Genomic DNA, 27,686 nt, shown 5'->3' on the forward strand with positions numbered 1-27,686 from the left:
CCCCCAGGTCGGGGGCTCAAATAGTGGCAGGCTATGTGGGAGTCTCCAGTGCCTTAGCCACCACACCACCTGCTGGTCCCCCACACATGACTTTTAAGAACAGTAGGAGTCATTGCTCCAAAAGGGGGAAGAAGAAAGTACCTTAGTGTTTCTCATTTCAGTTCTGTCCTTGCCTCACTAATCCTCTCCCCTTGGAAGCCCAGAGGTGAGGTCAGCAACTTGGATCTGGTTCTGTACTGCTTCTTAATAAATTGGATAGAGAGTATTTGTCCCCAAATGTTGTCAGCCTTTCTGTTTAGGCTCTAGTTGTTGATTTCAAGGCAATATGCAAAGTCTGATTCAGCATTTGCTGCACTCTTGAACTTCAATTACATTTTTGCAGATATGTCATTGTAGATATAGCTACATGAGAAAAGCCTTTTAGGGGTCATTTGGTCTCTATACAGAATGAAAACACTATTAATAGCATTCTAGACTTCTGCATGTAAAACACTCTAGGTAAAACTTTTAATATAATTCCTTCTAACTTAGTCTTATCATGGCACATCTAATTTAACACCTCTTAAAGCAATCATATTTGGTGAATGGACGGGTATATGATGGTTTACTTTTAAAGTATTAGCACACACATCTCTTGAACTGGATATAAATCTTAAAAGATGAAAAGGTCTCCTGGTAACTACGGCCATTTCAAAACATATTAGAAAGGAGAAAAAAATAGAGAACCAGATGAATTTAGCTCCTCCTGGACTCATTTTGCCTTAGATCAAATTATGCTGCTCGCCAAGCTAAACTGCCTGGCCCTGTACAGATAACAGTGGAGAATAAGACTTAAACCTTATACAGCTGCAGAAGTCACTAAGGTAGACCTATTCTTAAATGATAATTATGATTGCAACAAAATAATAAAGCCACCAATGGCAAAATGCCCATAGAAATATTAATGACAGCATAGGTACAGGGACTTACAACATGAGAAAGAGGGACTAATGGGAAGGGTTTATGACTCTAGTGATAATGACTCCTCAGGATACCTAACCTGTGATACAGCACACAGGAAGGCAACCACAGATAGAGAAGTGAACAATGGAATGAGAATCCAGAGTCCTGGATAAGTCCTGACTTCCATGGCGTAGAGCCACCATTAGCCTGACACTCAGCTCTTCCATTTAAACCACTCACAAGTGTGTGAGGATAAAACAGACCTCAAAAATGCACTGCTGATCATAACACTAATTTATGTTATTTATTTTGAGATATCTTATTCATGTAAGGTACTGATAAGTTGTATGTGTATGCATACACTTTCCATGCCCATACCACTCCCACACACACACACTAAAGGGAAAGACAGAGAGGACGCTGCCTCAGAACCCTCCTGCAATAGTTAAGACTTTCTCCCTGACCTCTGTAAAGAGACTCCAAGTCCACTGCGGGGGAAGATGGCTATTTGCAATGAAGAAAGAGATGTATGTTTTTTCATTCATCATTAAATATACATCTGTGCTAGGCTCAATGATTTTGAAGAACTAATAGCATGCTTGATCCCAGGGATATAATGGCAGCTTCCTCCCATCAGACTCCATCTTTCTCTAAAACAAGGGCTGTTCCTGAGGCTGTGTGCACAGGCATGGTCATTCCTCTTATAAAAATATAGAAATACTTCTGCACTTACTGCTACTTCAGTGCTGCACACCATCTCCTATCCTCCTCCCCTGGGAGCCTCTGGGCCTTTCCTCAATGTAGAAATTGATAGGTTGGGGTTTGGCATGGCAGAGAGCTTCCAGGAACTGCCTTTGGGATGAGTCAATGCCATGTATCATACTAATTGTGACATATAAAAGAACCCCCCACCTAGGACATATTCACTCACATCCTGACCACCAATTGTGTGTATGCATGTGTATGTATGTTTGTATACACACACACACACACACACAAACCAAGACTCTTGGAATATATTTAAAGCTTGTAATAGAAATCCCAGGAAAATTATTTAGATTCAAAAACTAGTTCTGATATCTAGATTTGTAGAGAGTTCTTATGAAAAGGTAATTTAGGATTTGTGCCCAAGAGCTATTTGCAAATGTATAGTTATTTTTTCAGTCAATTACTTTGAGAAAGGAAATGGGAACTAAGTAAATAAATTAGATCATTAATTTGCAATAAATATAAATTAATTATGTAAATTATAAGAGTTAAATATATACAACTTATGTATATATTAAATAATAAATGAGAAATATACTAAAGGCTCTATTTGGAGACGAAAGCTATGACTTACGCTGCAGAAAATCTATGTGTATTCACTCAGTAGATTTTTAACAGTTTTGATATGTGTAGGAAAATATAGGATAAACATTAACTGCCTACTGATGTTCTAACAAATCTATTTTCATTCCAAATGGAAATTAGAATATATTTTGCATTATTTGAGTTAATTACGTGACATTTCTTATGAATAATGATGTATTATTCCATTCATTACTTCTAATGACATTCTTTTACAAGCACAAGGCTGGCAAAGCCATGACCAGTCTTTTCCTGTCCCTTACAATCTGATGACTTGCATGGAAAGCAGGTCAAAAATATGCCCAGAATATAAAGAACAGAATTCAGTAATTGTTAACCATGACCATGACAGTTTAAAATTACCTGTGAAAGTTACACATGGAAATAAATAGAAATGGAGAAGGGCTATCCACATTACAGGATACTCATGTTAGCAATTAATGGGGAAAATATTCAAACTGTTATTTTGATACATATAATTATCATCCTAGCATTTGCAAGAGCTAGAAAGAGCATCCCTAATATCCTCCTCCCCCGACATACACACACACATTAACAGAATTATATTCTGTATAGATCGGCAGATTATAAAGGTATCCTTTTCAGGTCATGAAAGTGATTCTATATCCTTCACGCAATTCTGAGAAATGTACTCACTAAAAGCTCTGATCAAAAAAACTAGTTGAATTTTCCTCCTTTCATGCATAACCAGGTCAGGGCAGCCCATCCCACCCCATTCACAGTAAGATCTGAAGATAGAAGGTGAATACTGTTATGTAGAAAAATGTCCAAGTCAAGAAAAGACGGTCAAAACTAAGTCATTAAGCAACAAGAATCAGGTGAACCACAAGTCCACCATGTTTGACTATTCTCACCAAGAAGCAGGCAGCAAGGAGCCAGGATGGTCGAGAGGGAGAGGTAGGAGATCATAGGAAGTAGCCTACATGAAGTCTAGAGACCAATATGCACATGATTCTGTCACACTGTCCTATGGCTGAGTCACCTTGAAGGGTCTAGGGCAAAGTGCATGAAATCCACACATTTTTCTCCATCCAATTACAAACCTGCCTTGTGCACATACAAAGTGCCTATTTAATTTATTCAGTATCAAGTCCCAACAATCCATCATTCTGTCTACAATGAAAATAAAGGTGCCAATCTTGGCTCCAAGAACAAAAAATAAACTTGAGGGAAGAAGAGCCTGGCAAGGAGGGCTTCTTCCCCCATGACAGCCAGGACAGTTATTTCCTGCTGGCCCTGCGTGTAGTCTCAGAATCCTCCTCTCTACAGAATCAGTGCATTGCCATCTGATGGGCTGGTATGTGAGATAAAATGTGTTTTTTTGTGGCATAATTTCTTAGATGACAAGTCAAGATGAAGGGTGGTCATTCAAAGTTTCTCTTACAGTGGAAGCTGACAGCATCCTCGACGACAGATTCTAGACTGTGAAAAGAGACGTTGGTTAAATTATCGAGTGATGAAAGCATTCAGTAACTTCCTTTGTTCCTGCTAATCAAGACCATCGAAAGCTAGGTCTAGCGATTAGCAGTGTGCTCTATAACCCAAAGGTGAGTGCGCAGTTTTTAAAAATAATTATTTTACTGAATTTTATTTATTTTATTTATTTATTTTTTTAATTTGATCAAAGAGGGACAGGATGAGAGCAAGACAGAGAGAGAGAGAGAAAGTGAGAAAGCCACCAGGACTAGGATTTGAACCACGGCTGGACATGTGGGAGTCCAGTGCCCTTAACCACCTTACCATCTGCAGGTCCTGGTGGGTGCGCATTTATATGGAAACATTCCCCAAAGGAACAGGAAAAAAGAAGCTCTAACTGAGCAATCACTGCTATACACATGTCTTTGAACACAATGATCTGCCAAATAACGTCGAGAAAAAAAAATAAAATGACCACTGGAAAACCAACTTGCAACTCAGGACAAAGGTCAGCAAAGATTACCTTTGAACATCTCTCCAAAAGTATTTAGCTAACTAATATACAACAACCACACACTGAGCAAGAAAACCATGTGCTTACAGCAATTTTAAGAGCAAACATCTATCTTTAGCAATTAAGAAGTTAAAATAGTGCTTGCACTTATTTATACAGGAAGGTTTAAAAAGAAACTCTTTTTGAGAAATCAAAGATCATCAGATCACTAATAACTGTAGTTATTTCCTGAACAATTAAAGGAATTCACAAGATTACAACCTACTCAGGAAATGACGAATATTTCTGATCTTTACGGAAGGACTAAAAGAGCACTTTTATCTATAGCAACTATTTCGTAAGAATCACTGTTAAGTAATGAAGCTATTTTTATTATTTTTTAATTTATTTCAGGAGAACTCAACATAGAAATGGTTGGAAAGCAGAAAATTTAACACTGCTTATTTGGAAAGGTAAAATTTTCTGTTATGAGACGTGTGTCAAAACTTTCTTTTTTATCCCCTGAGGTTGGATCTTAGAGCACAATTTCCACTGTAGCAAACTTTGTTTCTAGTGCATCAGCAGAAATGTCCTTTAAGTTACCTAGTCTAATTCTTCACAAATGCACTTTATAAGGCTGTCCTCAATGCATCATGCTAACGTTGTTTGGCCCTGATAACATTCTGTGTATGATGCTCTTGTTTGGAGAAAAAAAAAAAAATCTGCTCTTTTTAATAACTGATTCGATAAACTGTTGACAAATGATTTGTATAATGCAGTATGGCCAGCAAGCAGGGTTTGTCTCTGTCATTACACACCACATTCAATCTATCCACAAATGCTGCCATGTCGCCCTCATGTTAGAGCTCTTTACGCCATCCTGAATAGCAATCCAGAGATCAATACGCTCTCTGCTGAAAACAACAGGATATAACAAATGAATAATTTTATTTACAATAAAAGCCCTGGTCCCCAAATGGATTCCACTAATGTTCAAATTCATTTTTCATGCTCAACTCAAGATGAGAGGTAGACACAGCCCAATTCAAGGGGAGGAGGGTATGGGGAAGTATTAGCCATAATGGCTCAAACTTATTTAAGCCACGAACAATAGCTGGACTGCACCGAGAGAGATGAACAAAACGTTCACTGCAGAATTCTAAAGGTGCACTCATCAAAATGCGTCTGTTCTCTCATCTCACCCAGAAACTCTGAAGAGCATTTTCCAGTAACAGGAAATTAATGGATTAAAGACATTCTGACATATTCTTCTAGAATGTTGCACCACAGAGGCCAAAACCTATTCAATCGGCTTTAAACACTGCTGTCAAGGAACAGAAGTGTTTGCCTTAGGTGGGGACAAGGAGAGATTGAAGTGGCTCTTTTGAGAATGAAGCAAACACTCTTGCCTCTAAAGTGAATCGCTGGCCCCTGATCCGACAATTCTTTTCCACCTTGGAAAGCTATAAAGAAGTCAGCGAGCAAAGCCCTAAGAAAAAAGGGCTTTAGGGTGGGGAGGAGAAGCAGCAAAATGTTAGAAAGGACACAAGTTCAAAGATGACACTTATAAGGCTTATGAATGGCACATTCTCCAAAGTCACCTAAATGCTGTTTAAGAATTTGTCGAAAATACAAAGGAAAGGCTTCTATTTTATATAAAAATGCCAATATATTGCCCTTAAAATGTAAACTTGTCCGTTGATAAATTAACATGCAAGAAAAAAAATAGAAAAATGTCTTTTCCCATCTGTTATCAACTCGTTCACTGCTTTTAGACTTAACTCACTACAGGCATAACACACATTTGTGAACAGAATCGTAGCTGACAAAAAATGAAAGGAAACCTGGCCGCAGTGGCACAAGTGAGGGTGCTGCTGCCCAGCAGTGTGAGATCGCTGAGAGCAGAGGTGAGACCACGCAAGCGAGTCTGTACGAGAGACCTGGGTTTGATTGCTGCCCCAAACTAAACAGGCCAGGTTTTGTGGCATGCACCTGTCATCCCATCTAATTGAGAGCCTAGGGGAAGGAGGATCATGCCACCATGAGATCCTATCAAAAATACCTCTTTCTCCTTTCCTCTCTTCCTTTCCCCTGCCTCACTCTCCTATACTCTCTCTCCCATGTTCTTTCTTTCATTGAGAACAAAACCAAAAACAAGCAAACAAAAAATGCTATGAAGGGAAAGTTGAGAAAATACAGACTGGACATAATATTAAAAAGTTTGAAATAGGGACCAGCAGTTAGCGTAATGGCTATGTTGCTGGACTTCGACGTAGTTGACTGCGATTCAAGTCCCAGACCTGGTGGCTTAAACTCACTCTGGGCGTGTGTGCATGCGTGCCCAAGATCCTGAGAGGAGAATGGAGGAGAAGGGATTGTGGCGTGGCCACCCTCCTTGGGGGGTGATTTCTCGCTTTCTGTCTCTCTGTCTCTATCTAGCAAGCGCACGTGCCCTATAGCAAAAACCTCTCAAAAAAAAATAAAAAAAAAAAAGGTTGAAATAAAACAGTGGCAAGACCTGTCTCTATACATGGTAATACAGTAAAAGTAGGATTTCAGGAGACCTTTACTGTATCATTGCATTAATTGGAACAACACATATACTTCTGATGTATATAGTTTCACTTTAAATTCAGTCAACATAGTACTTTCAAATGCTAAGAAAAGAGAGACGGGACTAGCCAGTGGCATGGTGATTAAGGTGACTGGATACCACATGGCCAATTTCATGGTTAAAGTCCCAGACACAACTTGAAAAACATGCTAGGTGCATCCCGAGAGAATGGAGAGGGTATTACGTTGTGGTCATCCTCTCCTCTCCTGGGAGATTTTGCACTTTCTCTTTCTCTCTCTCTCTCTCTCTCTGGTGAGTGTATGCACCCTACAGCAAAAAGGGAGGGGGTGGGGACAGAATAACAAGGAAAAAGAAGAAAGACAGACAGGCCAAAGTCCTTTCCACAGGAACTAATAGCTCAGTACAGAGACAAACAGGAATGAATGCAGTTCTGACAAGACGCAGATTGGGATAAGTGTTTGGCATGGTGCCTGGAACAGAGCATGAGCTCAGGAATAAAATGTTGTATGAGTCAAAATGTGATTAAGGAACCATGTGTCACAAATAAAGAGGACAGAATATTTTTCTCTAAGAGAGTAGATAAGTATGAAAACAATTTAGTTGAAGTGAAAAACATGAGGAAGATCTTGAGGCGAAGAAGACGACAAGGGAAAGGACAATGCAGACTTAGAAAATAGCTGCAAAGGAGGGAGGCTGGGCCTAAAGTGTTTAAAAACTATGCTAATGGGATAAAGAAATGGGGTATTACCTGTTGAAGATAAGTTTATAGCATTATCAACTGCACTGGGGAGAAATGTACACATGTTGGAATATCCACTTTGTAAGCTAAATAATGTGATTCAATGTATAAAAGAATTTGAAATAAAATAAAATAAAATTTTAAAAAATTTGCTACGGAGTTTAGACTTCATAAAAGTTAGTTATTAGTGGTGTATTAGAGATGGAATGAAAGAATGACATGATCAGAGCCATGGTTTAGAATGACGTGTAGCCTGGATTGCAGGAACCCAGCAGCAGGGAAGCTACTGAAAGCTGATGGCCTCACCAAAAGACAAGACTAGGGCAGACAGAAAAGACCCTCGGGGATAGATAAAAGCTCCCCCCAGACTCTCGCCATTTACTTTATGAAATATTAGTGGGCAGAGCTGTCCACAGTTTCCATTCCCAAATCTCAGGACAAAATAATAACAGCTTCCTAGAAGCGAAGGAGTACCTTGTTAGGATTCCTCTCACAGTTGTAACCTCGCAGAGTTTACAAAGGTAAAGTGAAATAAAAAGTTACAAAATCATCACATAGAAAGGATTGTCTGAATACATTATCTACTGGTCCTGAGACCATTTTAAGCACGGTAGCTGGAAAATAGCCTCACAGCAGACTGATTATAAAAATGTTCCACTTATCATCGTCCTTATCCTTAGGAAGGACTGGGTCTTTCTTGATAGCTTCCAAAGAAACTGAGGTTTGTTCATTTTAATAAAATGTTCCCCATATCCTTGGAAATAGGTCAAAAAAGGCAGCTGATCTGGCCACATTTCCTAAACAGAGTCTCATTTCCAGAACCATTTGGAACACAACTAGCTACTATCCATTAACTGCTCACTATTCACAGCACACTATTTTCCTTAAAGAAGACATTTACGCTTGTCTTGAGTTCAATGTATCCGTACGCCTAGTGTTACATACCACGCTTTCAGACTTGGTTAAAACACCCAAGAAAAATCAAGTTACGATGAAGATATGACTAACAATATCACAAAACAAAGTCCATTCCATTTTTACCCATTTGAAAAGTGGGGTATCTCTCTATGACCTCACAGTTTCTCAGTCGAAGGTATTAGCATTTGTTCATTTAAGTTCACAGTTTTGCCTGTTTCCTATTGTTGCTCGCTAAGTCAATTAAAGCTGGCATTTAAAACATATTCTTTTGACAACTCATAAAAAAAAAAAAAACCAACTCTTCAAAGAAAAGAACTACCACAAACTTGCAGCAAAAGCAGAAAGAAAAAAATAAAGTTTCTATTATTCCAAGAATTTCTAGGTTTTTTTAGAAGAACTGAATATAAAATTGGCATACCACTTTAAAATTGTTCTTTTGGGGACCAGCAGATAGTATATGGTTATGTGGCTAGACTCCCACATGGGCAACTATGGTTTGAGTCTGAGACCCAGCAGCTTGAAACTCACGTTGGACACATGTTCACGCATGCCTAAGATCCTGGGAGGAGAATGGAGGAGAAGGGATTGTGGCATGGCCATCCCCTCCATGGGGTAATTTCTTGCTTTCTGTCTCTCTTTGTCTCTGGTGAGAACACATGCCCTAGAGCAAAAATCTCTCTTAAAAACAAAAGATACATATACATATGTCGCTGGACTCCCATGTAATTGACAGCGGTTAGAGTCCTGGGCCCGGTGGCTTAGACTCATGCCGGGCGCATGTGCATGCGTGCCCAAGATCCCAAGAGGAGAATGGAGAAGGGATTGCAGCGTGGCCATCCCCCGCTGGGTGGTGAGTTCTCGCTTTCTTTCTTTCTCTGTCTTTCTGGTGAGCACACGTGCCCTATAGCAAAAACCTCATAAAAAAACAAACAAACAAACAAACAAAATACTATTTGGGCATAATTGTACATTTGGAATTACTTTTTTAAAAAAAAGTATGCTTGAGAGCACTTGTGCTAGTTAGAGACACAGAGATCAGTAGAGTGAAAAAGCAACCCCCAATAGGGTATGGTCATGCCACAATCCCTTCACCTCCCTTTTCCCACCCTGTTGGATTTTATGCATGCACACAGACACATTTAGCATGTATTTCAAGCTGTTGGGACCAGGACTTGAATTGCACAGTCAGCCATGTGGGATCTGACTCCCTTAACCACCAGGGCACAAGGCCGGCCCTATATATTCAGAATATCTCATTGTCTCAAAGTATGAAATTTTACTCTTGATACCTTCTACATAGTAAACCAAGTTGACGGCAGTGGAAAGGGGGGAGATTTTGAAGAGTCAGTACAAAATTTATATGCACACAATCATGAGTAATACTTTTAATAACATAAAACTAACCCCTCCAAGCATTTCACCAATTTCTGCTACTCAGACTATGAAAGAGTGAAGTTCCTACTGAAGTCTGCAGGAGGAAAGATCTCAAGTTCAGTGGTCACAGGAAAATAAAACAATTCTACCACCAATGACACTGGATGATGATCTATTAATAGAAGCTAGAATTTTTTCCAAGAGAAAATGCTATTTCAGATTCTACCATGAAAAAACGAAGCCTGTAAGCATACTTATATGTATGAAATTAATTAAAACTCCTAACTTGAATGATCTCCAAGAAACAGCCTATCTCAAATCCTCCTGCACATCTCAAAGGTGCCACCCTATTCCTAACCTACCATTAAAATTCATAATAGATAAACTGAAAACAAAGTGCTCATGATATTCATAGGTCCTCTTTCAGATGCACCTATTTTATTTACATAGCTATGGTAGTGAAAAGGTCAAACAAAAATTCACCTCCAAAGTCATGGTTGCTAAGCAACTCTCAGAAGTTCTGCAACATTGATCAAGCATATTACTGGTGCCACCAACTGGATTCAAAATAAAAGGGAGTAACATCTTACCTGGTTTCTCCAAAGCAGGTGGAAAGGAGATTCCTTGCTTACCTTTTTGGACAGACACTGGAGGTCAATCTTGTATTCATCTGATCAGTTAGGTTCAGAGAGTTATTTTTAATATTTCTCTCTTTACAAAAATAAAGGATACGCCCAGGTACCACAGGTTTCCTATTCACGAGAGCAAAGGACAGCTCTGTTTTGAGAAACACCACAGAGGGTTTGATGAGATGCTGGCCAAATCTGAACGACATTTGCTCTAAGTTGAAGTCTGAAAAAGAAGACAAATGTAGAAAATGGTCACTTACAAAATTCAAATAAGAAACTCAGTTCATATACCACTTTAAAGAAAGAGATTCCATTACTACAGATTCTTAGTTGCAAAGAGGATGCCATTTAAACTGTTTCCCAGTTAATGTCCATTAAGATATATTCTGGAAAAGTGCTCCTAAAATATTCCACTTTCCATAAAAGTGTTGCCTTGGGCCACACGTGGCATGGAGGTTAAGGAGCTGGATCCCACATGGCCAACTGCATGGTCTGAGGCCCACACCTGGTGGTTTGAAAATGAAGCCAGACACATGTATCTGCATGCCCAATATCTCAACTAGAGACTGGAGGAAAGAAGACTGCATCATGGTCATCCCTCCTGGGGAGTGATTTCTCTCTCTCTCTCTCTCTCTCTTTCTCAGTTTGGCAAGAACATGTGCCGTATAGCAAAAAAACAAACAAACAAACAAAAAAAAAACTTAAAATGTCTTGCCTTAATTCAAGTTGTTGCTCTCAAGCAGAAGCCTGTACATGGACAATAAAACAGTCTTTCCTCTTAAATCCTGCTTGTCAGACTGCCACTTCAACACAAATTCACAAAATCCTATTAGTCAGAAACTTATTTTTACCCATCCATTTCATCATCATGGCTAAGCTGAAAAATGTTCATTGTGGAGTATTGACTATAAATCTTCTAATTCTTAAACGTTTCTCTCAAATGGTTTTTATCTTTGTTTATATAGCAGCAATTTAGAACAAGTACAAACACTATTTGACCTTGCCTATAATTACAAAAACATATGAGCACTCTAAGAGAGCTGTTATAGTAAAATTTCCAAACCTGTATATAAAAAAATCATTTTTAAAAAAGAAGTGGCAAATTAAAAGAGAGAATAGAACAATTCCTAGTTGACAAAGAGCCAGGATGTAGAATTGTATATGACGCTTCATGTCTTCTTTTGGGGGGAATGCCAAGGAATGTGGGGGCTGGGGAGAGTGATGGGAGGGGCTTAGAAGTGAAATTTTTTTCACTTGGCAGGTAGCGTGAACCAAATGCACTCAGCAGCAAGGAATAATTTTTCCATTAGGCAAATGTCTGCATATAATAAAGTCATGTTCTGAATGACTAAGACATACCATCCCTGGAAAACTACTTTTCTAATTCAGAATCGACTCCCTACAAAACTGGAGAACTATACCAACCTATGACAAAATAAAGGCAGGATTATGAAAAACAACAAAATCTGAAAATGATTGATAGGCCAGCTTGGTCAGGGTCTAATGGTTAAAGTGGCTAGATCCCACATGGCCAACTGTGCAACTGGAGTCCCAGACCCCACTGCTTGGCAGACACTCCAGCCATGTGTGCATGTGTGCCCAGATCCCCACAAGACGGAGCAATCAAGAAGGAACTATGGCATGACCATGCCCCATGGGATTGCTTGCTCAACTTGCCTTTCTCTCTTTCTATTTCTCTCTAGTCAGTATATACACCCTCTAGCAAATTTAAAAAAGAAAAGAAAGTGTTTGGATATTTTATAAAGCATTACCAATAAAGGCACAATATTCAATGATTCGTAGGTTCTCAATGACACAAAAGACACAGAGAGGGTATACAAATGTCATCTACTATAAAACCATTCACACGGTCAAACACAACACAGTTTAGGTGCTAAAGAAATCAGACAGGAAGGTTTGCCTCAATGATATGGACACTGATTTTTAAAACATTTATAGCTACCTCATAAAAATGAAGGTTTAGTAAGGATGTCAAAAATCATTTAACCCATTGGTTCTCAAAGTGTGCTCCCTTGACTAGAACTATCAACATGGAAATTTATGCAAAATTTTTAGTCCCACCCCATACTTGCCAATGAGAAACTCTTAAAGCACAAGTTGCTGAGTCTTTCTCTAATAAGCTGTCCAGGTGATTCAAACCACTAACTAAACTCAACTATCCTCTTAATCCTTTGGCCCTTCCCTGAATATACCCATTTATGGGATGTTTATCCATTCTTCCTAAGATAGTCAACTCCATTGAGTCAAGTCACTAGTAGCTACCTGTGTTTATCTACCTCCTAAGCATTCACTTTTTATAGTTAGAACAATACCTGATTTTTCTTTATGTGATATCCCACCATATTTTACACATGAGGCTCTTCTACTCTGGTCCTAGGAATGGGCCAGCAACCCAGGCCCCTTAATCCTCTGTCATAAGAATGGTTCAAGTGCAGACACAGGACACACAATGAGCCAATAATAGGCAAGGTTATCTATCAGTGGAGTATCACTGATACTGTGGGGAAAAGGGCTTTTTCTTTCAGCTGGGCTACCCAGCTATTGGGTGGTTGAAAAAGTCATGACGTATTTTTGTGTAGGAAAAGAAATATATGCCATGACTTTTTCAACAACCCCCCCCCAAATGTGACCTTGAAATAGCTTGAGGTTTCACTAAAGAGTGTCTGCCTGATACTAGAGCCAACACGGAGGTGAACAGAGCCAAGGCTCAGAGAGAATTATACATAATGATACTGTCTGAACAGCTGGCTCTAGCAGTGCTAGGGGTGCTGTCCCTGAAGTCTGCTTCTTCTTGAGGTTAATTGTACAGAACTGACTTAAGCTTAGATTCCAGTTGATCGGCTATTATTATCATGAGTCCATGAAAGGCTCTTCTGTTTTTCTTTTCTTACTTGTTTGTTTTTTTAAATTTCCTCTTCATCCTATAAACTCAGCCCCATCCTTTACCCTACCACCACAGGAAGTCACTTTCTCATATTTAATGGAGTATTTAGAATTCTATTTAAATGTTTATGTACATATATTACACATTTCAAAATACGCGAAAGTTAAACATGGGTTTTTAATTCACATATAACTTTTATGTTTTAGATCTCATTCTGCCATCTTGTCTATATTATTATAGAAACTCATCCATGTACTCCTAAGTAACTTCTCACTATTTTTTCCCTCTCACCACATTTCACTGTGCTTTTTCTTTGTATTCCTATAGCGCTACAGGACTAGCTTGACTATACTGTTTTACAACAAATGACACAGATGGCCAACCTTACATATATTCCTCTGACTATACTGTAGTACAACCTCATTATTGGATTTTAGGTCACATATAAACTGAGATTTTCTAAAATATATGTACCAGTTTGATTTTTAGCCCCAAAACATGAAGATTTCTATTTTCTCACATCCTTGACAGCACTTGATAGCATCTAATCCCAGGCACTTAACCATGTGTTAGGATAAATGGATCTCTTTTTCATTTGCTAGGCTCCAATAGTGGTATGCACGTTTCTCCTTCTAGTAATTGCTAATTCATATACTTTGTCTTCTTTTATATCGATCTCCCCCTTTCATTTCTTGACTTTCCAGATTCCCTCTTATATTCAAAACACTGGCTGTAGTCTGTTAGATATGATTATTTTATTTTCACCTGTAAATTTTCAATGTGTCAATTTTTATGTTGCTCCTGCCATATAAAGATAAGCATGCATTTTGATGCCTTCAAATTCATTAATTTTCTTTTTGTAGTTCATGCTCTGTGAATATTATATAACAAATCCTTCTCTACCATTAGGTTATAAAATACAAATTTCAGGCCATCAAGTGTCATGGTGGTTAAGACTGCTGGATCCCACATAGACTACTGTGCTATTCAAGTACCAGACTCAGCAGCTTGAAAAGCATCCCAGGTGCATGTGTATGTATGCCCAAAATCTTTTTTTTTTTTTTTGACAAGTTTCTGCTATAGGGTGTGTAAGCTTGCCAGAAAGACAGAGAGAGACAGAAAGCAAGAAATCACCCCCCCCCGGGGGGGATGGCCACGTTGCAATCCCTTCTCCATTCTCCTCTCAGGATCTTGGGAACATATGCACACACGTCCAGCATGAGTTTAAGCCACGGTCAACTATATGGGAGTCCAGCAACATAGCCATTATGCCAACTGCTGCTCCCTGCCCCAAATCTAAAGAGAACAGAGGAGAAGGCATTGCAACATGGTCAACTATACTGGGGGTTGCTTTCTTACTTGCTTACCCTCTCTCTCTCTTCCTCGGTCTCTCTTTGGTGAGCGTACACATCCTATAGCAAATTTAAAAATATATATATGCATATATATGTATGTGTGTGTGTATATATATACACATATTTGTGTATATATACAGTATATACATATATGTGTGTGTATATATATATACACATATTTGTGTGTATATATATATACACATATTTGTGTGTATATATATATACAGTGTGTGTATATATTCATATTTGTGTGTATATATGTACATATGTGTGTATATATATATATATATATATATACACACACACACACACATACCTGCCCCTATTATTTTCTTCTATCAGCTTTCTATCAATATTTTCACCCTTAGTAGTTAGGTATTTAATCCACTTGGAACTTTGTTCAGGGTATGCAATATGGAAATAGTTTCATTTTTCTCCTTCTGTGAGCCAATTTTCCTACTCCCAGTTGCTGGGAATGATTATGTTGCATTCCAATATGTACACAGGAACGAGTCTGGACTTAGCTCTATTCTCTTTCTGCCAAATGCGGTAGAACAGAAGTTGCCAAGTTTTTCTGTAAAGGGCCAGATGCATCTGGCCACATAGTCTCAGTTGCAACTATTCACAGCAGCATGAAAGCAGTCATAAACAATGTAAATGAATGACTGTGGCTGCTTCCTAATAAAACTTTATTTACAAAAACAGGCAGCAGTCTGGATTTGGCTTGCAGGCTCTAGTTTGCCAACTCCTGTGATATCTATATTACTAATGCCTTGAGAAGAGAAGATCGTTCTGTTTTTATTTATTCTCCCATGTAAATTTTAGAATCATTTTATCCCCTTCAAAAAAATGTTTACTCAGATATTGGCTGGACTGCATTAAAGCTTTAATGGGCGTTAGTGTGACATCTTCACAATAGTCAGTCAAGCCTTGTTATGAGCACTTCACTTATACTCTTTAATGGCAAAATAAAACTCTGATAACAGAGTCTTAAATTTATCTCATATGCTTTCTGCATTCTTTCTTAGATTTATTCCCACATAGTTTTTCATTTATGTTACTATTATAAACAGTATCATATGTTACAGTTTGTAATTGGTTATTACCAATACTATTGATTTTTATGTGTTCTTGAATCTGACAATCTAGCTGAATTCTTGCATTGCATTAGTTTCTGATTTTCTTTACTTTTCTGTATTAATTATTTCACTTAGATATGATAATTATATCTTTCATTTCTATCCTACTTTGTTTCTTTCCTTGACTTACTGCACTGATCAGATATCTGATACTTTGTTGAGAAGTAGAAGTAACACAGACATCTTTGTCTTATTCCGAATCTCAAGGGGAATCAGTTTTTAAAAAGATTTTTTTTTCTCAATTAGGAATGATGTCTGTTACAGGTTTTTAGTGGGAAAGACTGGGGGGGGGGGAATCCCTCCTATTTCAGGTTTGCAAAGGGTTGACAATGTTTTTTTAAATTTTTACTTATTATCTTTTTTTAAAATCTTCTTGGAGAGAGTCATGGAGAGAGAGAGGGAAAGTGAGAGCAAGCCACTAGATGAGGAACTCAAACGGTGGTTGGCCATGTGGGAGTCCAGCTCCTTAGCCACCACACCACCTGCTGGCCCTGGCTGATTCTGTTTTTAATGGAACAAAAATCATTAACTGTTTTTACATACATACTTAGTTTTTTACTATAGGACATGTGCACTTACCTGAGAGAGATAGAGGGAGAGAATGAGAAATTATCACTCATCACCTTGGGGTAGGGGGACACAGGGTGGCCATGCCACAATCACTCCTCCTCCATTCTCCTCCAAGGATTTTGGTCATACATGCACATGTGCCTTGTCTGTTTTTCAAGCCACCAGGTCTGGGACTCCTATCACAGAGTCAGCCATATGGTATCCATCATTTTAACCACCACACCACCTGCTCGCCTGCCTTTTCTATATACTGATGATGCAACTGCTTATTTTTTGTCACAAAATGTGGATGAGCAGAATTTTTTTTTAAGATTTGAAAAAAATTTTTAAAATAATGATTTATTATTATTATTTTATTTGGCCAGAGAGAGACAAAGAAAGTGAGAAAGCATGCTGCCATGTTTAGGATTTGAACCACAGTCAGCCATATGGGAGTCCAGCACCTTAACCACTATGCCACCTACCAGCCCCAGGAGGTTTCTTTAAAACTTTGAATTGGGATGAGCAGTTGGCCTAATGACTATGTCGCAGGACTCCCTTGTAGTTAACTGCAGTTCAAGTCCCAGACCCAGTGGCTTAAACTCACACCAGGCACATGTGTGTGCATGCCCAAGACCCCAAGAGGAGAATGGAAGAGAAGGGATTGTGGCATGGCTATTCCCCCCGGAGAGGGCGGGGATTTCTCGCTTTCTGTCTCTCTATCTCTGTCTTTCTGGTGCATGCACGCGCCCTATAGCAAAAACCTCTCAAAAACAAAACAAAACAAAAACAAATACTTTGAACTATCCTTTCACTTTCATGATTATTTTAACACAGTTGCAATGCATTTTAATAAACTACTAAATTTGAATTCTTAGTGCTCTTCTATTCCATAAGCGAAATTGGTCAATATTATTTTTTAACCTAAACAAGTCTGGTTTTCATTATCAAGATTAAATTTAAGTAGGTTGTTTTATTCCTTTGTTCTAAAATAAGTTTTATAAACAAGCATTTTCTGTTCCTTCAAAGTTAAATAGAATGTATTTGTCAAACTGTCTGGGCTTCTTTTTCTGTATTTTAGGGAGGCTAAGTTTTGCTAAATCATTACAACTTATTAAATATTTTTCTGATTGACTTAATTTTTTAAAATTTTAGCCATTTATCATTTGCACTTAAATTTTCAACTGTATCAGTAAAAATTCATATTTTAGTAGGTTAAAATATAATTTATAATTATTACTATTACCTATTTATATATATTTCTCAATCTGTCATTCAAATATTATAGCTAGTCTATTACATTTTTAAAAGAATCATCCTTTAATTCCTTGGCTTTTAAAAATTACCCTTACTTTGTTGATGAGTTTCAGAACTTATATTTCTTTCCTCTTTTTTCCCCCTTTGTTTCTTCACATTTACTATATTGCAGTCTTTGTAGTTACCTGAGCCAAACATGAAGTTTATGTTTTTCCCTTGGGTGATAAAGACTGTCTATTGTCTTTCTATGTCTCAAAATTCTGACCTACTGTGCTTGTCTCATGACTCAGCTCTAAAGTTGTGCTGTTCTTGTTACCATTTCCTATTTAACCCGAGGGATTTTTCAAAGTGTATCTTTTCATTTCTAGACATATAGGATATTTTTGCAATCTTTTTGTTAATGTATGATTTTGTAGTACTGCAGTTAGGGGGAAAATGGTATGCTTCTATTTCAGAATTTGAGGCTTCCTTCCTGATTCATTAAAAGATGAAGGTTGTGCCTAATCCACATGCCCTACAAAATAAATTATATTCTGTTTTTGTTAACTAAGTTCTATATACATATTAGATAAAATTCATTAATTGTTATCAATTTTTTATCACTGCTTTAAAAATTTTTATTGCATTTCTGATTTACATATAATAGTTGTACGTCTTTGTGGGATATGGTATAAGTTTTCGAAGCATGCTTACAGTATGTAATAATCAAATCAAGAAAATAAACAAATTTATCAAATGCTTATTATTACTATGCTTAGTTACTTGGAAATATATATTAAATTGTCATCAATATTCTTGACAGTGCTATACTATGCTAACCCCATTCTGCTAATTTTGTCTCATTGCTTCACCAGTTTCTTTTTTTTTTTTTTTTCTGGATTAGTTTTTATTATAGGGTGCATGTGCTCACTAGACAGAGAGAGACAGAGAGACAGAAAGCAAGAACTCACCCCCTGGGGGGGGGCGGGGAATGGCCACGCCACAATCCCTTCTCCTCCATTCTCCTCTCAGGATCTCGGGCATGCAAGCACATGCGCCTGGTGTGAGTTTTAAGCCACTGGGCCAGGGACTCAAAGCGCAGTCGACTACATGTGAGTCCAACCACATAGCCATTACACTAACTGCTGGTCCCATTGCTTCACCAGTTTCTGACAGCACTGATTCTAACTACAATTGCTGAATCAGTGTTAGATGCCATGAATTATTGTTTTCTATATCTCAAAGCTGTATTATATGTGCACATGTTCCTATTCCTTTTTATTTCATATTTAAATAAAACTTTTTCTATCACTTTATCTTCAAGGTATGTCCTTTCAACATTTTTTTTTAGGGCATGTGCACTCACCAGAAAGACAGATAGAAAGTGAGAAATTATCCCCTACAGGGGATGGCCATGCCACAATCCCTTCTCCTCCATTCTCCTCTTGGGATCTTGGGCACACACGTGCATGCACCTGGTGTGAGTTTAAGCCACGGGGTCTGGGACTCAAACCGTTGTCAACTACATGGGAGTCTAGAGATGTAGACATTACACCATCTGCTAGTCCCTTAATGTTTTTTATAAATAACATTATAAGTTTCATTTTCTATCAATGGATAGACAATCCACTTGATAAATTTAATCCCTGTACATTTATGCTAATTGGCATTTGAGCTCATTTTGGACATATTTCATCTTTAGTTTGTTTCACTTTTTCTCCTTCCTACTTTCCATAGGTTTGATGAGACTTTTTTTTTTTTAATGGATCTAAAAATTATACTCTTTTTATTTCAAAGGTAGCTATTCTAAACTTATCGGTACTAATGCTCAATTTCCCTTTCAATATCTAAAAGCATATGAATTTCTATGTTCTGAGAATATAATTACCACTGCTGATTTGTTTCACCATCTTCCTCACATCCCAGTTTCTACTGTGTTGAAATAGTATTGTTATAATTTCAAATGATTACACGCTTTTTAAACCCCATGTTTACTCTAGTGAGCATAGTTTGGTTTATCTTGCTTACAAAGATTTACAGACATCCCTCTCACTGTATAGCTCCAGCACCCCTGTCTTTCATGAGTCTTAGCTTCCTCTTTGGGTTTTAGATAACTATTTTTTTTCTCCTTTTTTATTACCAGGAAAGACATGTACTTGGACTCCCCCAAAGAGATATGATCATGCCAATATCCATTTTTCTCCATTTCTCCATCCAATCATGATCTTTCAAACCACTCTAGCTAGGATTTGAGCTATGGTTGACCATGTGAAATACGGTTCTCTATGCACAGGACTTAACAGTTGTATTATGGGCCTGGCCACGGTCCCCCCTATTCTTCAAAGTTCAGCTCTGCCTCTGGGTGAGTATTTGTATATTTTATACAGCATTTTGAATTTTTTGAAATGGGGAATTTTCTGATTATCTGTCAAACCAGGCTCCTAAAAAGTAAAGCTATCATTGCTTGTTTATGCAAAACTCACTGGATTTCCTACTTGCCCTTATTTTCTTTCTTTCTTTTATTAAGTTTATTTATTTCTTCTGAGAAAGAGACAGACACACTCCTAACACACCCTAACAGGTTCCTCCCGCCACAACCCACTTCCGCCCCAGCCAGCCTGGTCACAGGCATGTATGTACACCCAGTGAGCACAGAGTGACCCTGGACAGGAACCTGGAACCTTCCAAAGTGGGACTAGCTGTGTTACCACCACATCCTCAACTGGTTCTTCCACATTTTCTTATTCTTGGATTTCTTTTTCTAGAATACATTTTCTAAAATTATTTTCATAGAGGGCCTATATGTGGCAAATTGGGAGATTTTAAACTGTATTACATTTTAAACTGGATTATATCTTTCCTCTCCTATTTAAATAAGCTTAGAAATAAAATTTTAAGCTCAAAGTTTACCTGTTTCAACACTTTCAAACTCTAATTCCTTCATCATTTTGCATTCTGGCATTGCTATGAAGAAAAACCCAATGATATTTAGATTTCTCTTCACCGTAGCACGGTCTAGTTTTTCTAAGCATTTTGTGAAGGGTCTAAATATAGAACGATGCATTAATTTCCTAAGGTTATCACAACCAACTACTACAAACGGGGGGGGGGGCATGCTCCCTCTGAAAGCTCCTGGGCAGAATTCTTCTTGCCTCTTCCTAGTTTCTGGAAGTTGCCAAGGACTCTTGGCGGTCCTTGGCATTCCTTGACTTACACAGTAAATGCAACACTCTGTAACTCTGCCTCCTTGTTCTCCTGGCCTTCTCTATATATCTTCTCCTCTCATCCTAGGAAGACACTAGATGTGTCTTGTTGGAAGCTCAAAGAGGTAAAACAAGCACATGCACAAGAGTCTCACCTGTGCCACTCCCTTTATTCTTTCCACAATTCACTGTACTTCTCCCCCCTCAGAGATCTCATCTGAAAATAGTTGAGAATGGTCTGGCCTATGGCCTGGTGGTTAAAGGAGCCAAATCCCACATGGTCAACTACACAGTTCAAATCTCAGCCTAATCAGCTCGAAAGTCATATGGGTTACATGTATGTGCATGCCTAAATCCTGACAAGATACTGAAATGGAGGAGAATGGATTGCAGTGTCAGAACTCCCCATTGGGAGGTGTTTTCTCCCTCTTTCTCTTTGTCTCCTATCTTTCTATTGTAAGTGCATATGCTTTGGGGGAGGAGGGGAAGGCGACCCATGGCTATTAAAGTATGAAAAACGTGTTAGTACAGCTGCCACATGTTGGAGGCACCTCCAAAATACTAATATTTTTATCTTTCCCTGCCTAAATCCAATTCTACCTTGTCTTTAATTGTGATAACATTCCAACCATTTGTGCTGCTGGCAGACATAGTTCCTCAAGTTTTAATTTCAATGGAAAAGAAAAATATTCCCAGAACTATAAAAGGAACAAAAGTATGGAAAATATAAGAGCCAATATAATGTGATGGGAAGATCTGTACATCTCCAGGATCTGAAACTGTCTGCAAGACTGAGATAAATATTAAATACTTTGCCTCCTACACGAAAATGGCAGAAAGCAATTTTATTTTAAGCTGAAGTAAAATTGCTGATCTTTTCTATCAAACAAGAAGGGAAATACACCAATATTCTGTTGAATTTTTAGGCAATCCCTCCCCGCCCCCAAGAACTCTGTTTCTTAACCAATACAGATGATAATTTCTGGAATCCAGAGGAACAAATACTGGGTTAGGGGTCTTGGTCTAAGATTTAGGCCCTGAGACTTATTAGTAGATGTTGGCCAAGAAACACATACAAGGGTCTGGTTCACTCCAGAGACAACCAAAAGTAGGTACATTAATGAAAATCAATGTTTTATATGTTTCATTAATTAAATTCTTTATTCTTTGTATTCCTTGGTAATAATTTCTTTAATGTAGAAGTGAAGAAGATGTGGCTCAAGGTATTTAATTAATGAGTGTATTCCTAACTTGTTTATACCGTCTCTTTCTTCTTCCTATAACTTACCTCTGTCTCTCTGTTTTGTATAGTTCTCACCAGCTACTAGCATCACGTTATTTTTAAAACTTTGCCTTCAAAATGTACTGAACAGAAAGGAGGTAATGGGCAGGTCTCTATTATTCACATTGTGACTCAGTGGATTTGATTAGTCATTTTCCAAGAGGCCTTGATAGGTAACGTAACTTCCAGTGGAATAAGGTTCAGCGCCCAAGGAAGCAAATGAAGTTTCCAAAACATAAAATTTCCAAACCATTAGCAATAGGAAATGACAATAGCTCACTTCAGGGTATTTAAAGATTCTTCCTGGTTTGCTTTCAAATGTTATGTTCATGTGTAACTAAAATAGCTGCTAAATACTTTGAAAAATGTTTCAAAAAAATTAAAATAAAAACCAACTCCAGGTGCCCGCAGGTGGTGTGGTGGCTAAGGGCACTGGATCCCACATGGTCAACCATGGTTCAAGTATCAGACCTGACGGCTTGCTTTCTCACTTTCCCTCTCTCCCTTTTCCTCCCACTCTGTCCCTCTCTGGTCAAATCAAAATAAATAAAGTTAAAATAATAAAAAACAATAATAATAAAAAAAACCTTCCAAAAATTTTGAGCAGAGAAGGACTAAGAGATCACTTGGATTCCCCCTCTCATGGAAGAGATGTTAATCAAGTTCAAAAAGTCAAGTGACTTGGGAAATTCTTTCTGAACCTTAATGTTTCACCTGGCCTGTTAGAGAGGATACCAGTTAAGGATCAGCTGAAGTGTCTTAACTAGCTCAAACTTTGGTGAATGGGTCTAAAAGGGTCCTCAGTCTCAAAATGAAGTTTATATAGAGTATATCAATTAAGGAGTTCTTAAATTTGTAAATTTAAGACTTTAAGGTTTCCAGTTTGAGAAATACTGAATTAAAGGGAATTTTGTCACTGTAGGAACCCCCTCGGTGTTAAAGCCGCACAGTAGTACTCTGTTATGACACAGTCCACAGGTGACTCACAATATAAGCCAATGTCTACTTATTATCATATTATTTCATCAAATGGAGAACATTAATATAAATTCCTTTTTGAGAGTATGAAGTCCCTTTAATGTAACTAAGCCACTAAGAGAACCGATGTGACTCTATAGTGTAGTCTTCTGCTTCATCTTAATAGATTAACCCTTAGAAAAATCAATCTTTAGGGGGACCAGCAGATGGCATAATGGTTATGTTGCTGGACTCACACGTAGTCGACCATGGTTCAAGTCCCAGACCCAGTGGCTTAAACTCATGCCTAGGGCATGTGCGTGTGTGCCCAAGATCCAGAGAGGAGAAGAGATTGATGCGTGACCATCCCCCCTGGGAAGTGATTTCTCACTTTCTGTCTCTCTGTCTCTATCTTTCTGGCAAGCGCATGTGCCCGATAGCCAAAATGTCTCAAAAAAAAAAAAAAAAAAGAAAATCAGTCTTTAATTTCTTTCTCAGACTAGACCTAGAATGAAAGTTAACCTTATTGATTCTTTACAGATACTAGGCTAACAGAAATAAGGAGGGGAAAGACTCCATGAGCCCCCACTCATATGACCCACTATTTTATCCAAGCATAAGCATTGCAAAGCCACACCTAGACCCTCTGCTTTTTCTAAAACAGGATCTATAATAAAAGACTGACTCCATTTTGCCCCTGCTGCCTTATTAACTGCTGCTTACCTTTAAGCCTCTTGCAGGGACCTGAAACCAGTCATTCTGCCCTGCAAACCTGAATGACAACTGCTCCTTAAGCAAGTGATTGCCTCTCTGAGGTCTCCTTTGTGACCCTGTCCAAGGCAAAGATCAGCCCTCCTTTTTGCCCCAAGACAATGAACTTGCCCTTGATTTTTTTTTCTTTCAAAGGTTTTTGCCCTAGAGATCAAGTGCTGGGTGTGTGTGTGGGGCCGGGGAACAAGGGAACAGTCACAGTGAGAAATCACCCTCCCACCAGCGGGGATGACCATGTTGCAATCCTTTTTCCTCCATTCTCCTCCCAGAATCTTAGGCACACATGTAAACACTCCCAACATGAATTTCAAGCCACTGGGTCTGGGACTGAAACAGCAGTCAGCCATGTGGGAGTCCGGCAACCTAACTGCTACACTATCTGCTGGCCCTGTTCATGTGCATTCTCGCTGACTCTTTTCCCAACCTAGGTTCAGTATTTCATTCAGTACAGTAGAAACGGTTATGGCCTCTGGTCTACTCTCCAAAATGATGAACTCACTGAAGTAAATTCCTTTCCTTAATCAATTCCTATTTCTCTGTCAAGCAGTGAATAGCACAGACCTGATTTCTGGTCCCCTAGACCAAAGATCCCTGCCTATTCTGACATCACTAACACACACTGACCCAAATTTGAGAAACTCACACTTCAGCAAAATGAACTTCAGAGGCCAAGCTCATGAGGATGTACAATCCTAACAGAAACCAAGAAGCTTTTCTACTCCATGTTATGTTTAATCTTTCTTTTCTCTACGGCATATGACTTCTTTGGGATAAATGAAAGACTACATAGTTCCATAAATCAAGTAGTCTGGTTATTCAAAATGTGATCCAATCACCAGCATCACCTGAGAGTTGTAGGCAATGCAGATTCCCAGGCCCCAACTCATTCCTACTGAGTCGATCTGCTTATTAACAAGACTTACCAGTCACCTGTATGTACACAGAAGTTTGAGAAGAATGTCCCTAGAGCACTAGTTTCAAAAATGGGTTTATTAAAATCCTCTTGGGAGCTTTCTAATATATTCTTCTTTTAAAAACTTTATGGTTTCTGGTTGACACAGATGTGACATATATCCTTATGGGTGCTGTATGACTTTTTTTTCTTTTTAATGGACAGAAGAACACTTTCAACAAGGGAAAGAGATGATGGGAGAACATATCATTCCTGAGAAAATGTTCAATTTAATACATATTTTAAAAAAAATAAAAGAATGCATTCTCATATTCCAGCATACTCTGACTCTAGCAGAATCTCTGCAATGGTAAGGTTAACTCTGGAGTTAGACAAGCCTAGGTTCAAATTCTGTCTTCAAATGAGTTACATGAACTTGGACAAGTTCCTTAGCTTCTTCAAGTCTGTGAAATGGGAATAACAATATTACCTTCTTCTCAAGGACCTGTAAAGCACTTAGTAAGTATTTGAAATATGCTAGTCATCATTATGTTGTAGGAAACCAGACACAGAGGAATGGGAAGCACGGGAAGAGATTAGGAGAACTGTTTATTATGCTGGCGGGCCAGGAGGAGTGAGCATTCTGAATTTCCAGCTTTCACTGCGGGGTTGGATACAGTCTTTTATAGGGGAGATGGGGAAGGGGAGGTCTCCAGATGTTAGAAATGGGGAAGGGGCTCAGAACCTGCCCTATGCAGCATCAAGGGGAGGAGGCAGAGAAGCAGGAAGTCGAATTTATTTAAGGTACTAATCTATTCAAGGTACTAATTTATTCAAGGCTTTCAGGTCACCCTGTAACTCCAGGGAGGGGAGCTAAATTTGCCCAAGGGCAAAACCTTAGACAGCTATTAGCCCTGAGTTATTCATGAATACAGGGTCTCTCCATATCATTATTAGTGTTAGTGTTTCACACTGGCAAAAAAGTAATGTTAAGTTTTATTTGATAAATAACCATTAATTGTCAACTAATATGTAATATTACTAAATTGATTAAGATGGATTATTTTAAAAACAGAGCATGATAATTAATTAAAATAAAGACAAAACCATGTATTTGCCAATGTATTGCCATTAGAGGACTACTATGTCTCCATATTACAGAACAATATCAGTTAAGAAGTAACAGCTCATTAAAAAATAGAAATAGCAGCTAATGCTTACTCAATACTGCCATTATTCTAAGCGATTTATATATGATATCCTATTTAACCCTCCTGGCAACCCTATGAGGAAAGTACTACATGCATCACCATTTACGCAACTCTTTGATTACTTCTCATGCATCAGTTTCTAGATCTGAGGATCACAGTGTTCAAAGGATATTGAACCTTCAAGGCTATTGATATGAAGTGTTAAATGTCTCCTGGGAAATGTTTCTAATACTTTACATTTAGCACCATTATATAGGAAAGGCCCATTGCCCCACAACCTTGTCAGCACCGGGATTCCTTAATTCTCCAAATCTCTAATAAAAAATTGTCATTACTTACAAGGACAATATAAGGGGAAATGAGTTCTTCTAAATGTCCTAGTGAAAATAATCTGCCATGAAAACTAATGTCTCCTCAGCAGCCAGGAAACTAGAAATGAAAAATAAATACTGTTCTTTTGGTTAAAAGAATGAAAAACTTCTATTTCCTTTTAACTAGAAAAAACATGGCTGGGAGTGTTAAAGTTTACTGTACAAAAAAAATCTTCTATTTTTACACCTTGGCATGACTCAGTGAACAGCAGGAGTCTAGACAATCCAAGAAAGCATGAGCCTCTTTGGGCACAGCAGAAGCCATAACTTTGGACATTTCTACCAACTGGAAAACATGTTTCTATTTCAATTAATTTAAAAACTGGGGGGCCGATTGTTAACCAAGAATGTAAATAAGCTTATAGAGCCGCTGGCTAATGGATCCCAAGACTAACCTTAACAGGAAAAATGACCTGTCATTTAACTGAGGAACAATACACTGAGCTGGCCAGGCTCAAACATATTTTATTGATGACTTGGAAAACAGTCAAGGCACATAAATGAATGGTTGGTTGGAGACATACATTTAAGTTTATATGATTTATAAAACCTTCTAAACTTACAGGCATATGTCAAAATTTCAAAAATAAATCATTTAAGAAGATCCCACAAGAAAAAAAAAAAAAAGAAAGAAAGAGAAGACCACCTGAAGTAGTTCAGCATTTAGACAAACAAAAAATGTATTTGTGACATTTTTATCTAAAGAAATGAAATATTTTTCAGTGAAGTATACTAAGTTATCTACAGTTATCTATATATAGGATCATTAAGAAAATTCTTCAATTATTAATAAATCATAGACAATCCTGAACTTCAGCTATTAACAGAAAACACGTAAGTACTTCAAAATTGCAACTGCTTTTCAAGATCTCACTTCTTCAGTTACCTCTCTTTCTACCCTCTTCTCTTGTCACTCTTATTTTTTGGCACTACTTACTATTATGCATATTTAACCTCATTCTTACTGGTTCCTTACCCTTCTCCTAGAAAGAGGTTCAGAGACTGACTACACTTAGGTAATCTTTCCTTGAATTGGCTGCTCATTAAAGTTTCATCCCCTATTTATTTATTCAACACTTATTATACACTTGCCAAATTCCAATGGTAAACATGACCAACTAGGCTTCTACTTTCATGGAGCATTCTAGGTGCAGAATGAGAAGTTACTGTAAATAAATGAGACTGGAGATGGCATAGTAGTTATGGGCACTGGACTCCCACATGGCTGACAGCAGTTCAAGTCCCAGACCTGGCAGCTTGCTTCCTTATTTTCCCTTTCTCTCTCTCTCACTCTGTCCGTTTCTGGTCAAAATTAAAATAAAGTTAAAGAAAATAATTCTTAAAAGTAAATAAATAAG

General features: G+C 38.1%; 1 protein-coding gene across 1 annotated transcript in view; it reads right to left on the reverse strand.

Moving 5' to 3' along the window:
* FHIT (fragile histidine triad diadenosine triphosphatase) overlaps positions 1 to 10,676 on the reverse strand; it is an 858,590-nt gene extending 847,914 nt beyond the window's left edge. Inside the window, exon 1 of the mRNA XM_006166252.2 lies at positions 10,561 to 10,676. Within this exon, the coding sequence (XP_006166314.1) occupies positions 10,561 to 10,663 (103 nt within the window). The 5' untranslated portion in view covers positions 10,664 to 10,676. The remainder of the gene's footprint in view (positions 1 to 10,560) is intronic.
* Positions 10,677 to 27,686: the final 17,010 nt, after the last annotated feature.

The sequence above is a fragment of the Tupaia chinensis genome, unplaced genomic scaffold (assembly GCF_000334495.1).
Source record: "Tupaia chinensis unplaced genomic scaffold, TupChi_1.0 Scaffold144206_1, whole genome shotgun sequence".
Lineage (NCBI taxonomy): Eukaryota > Metazoa > Chordata > Mammalia > Scandentia > Tupaiidae > Tupaia > Tupaia belangeri.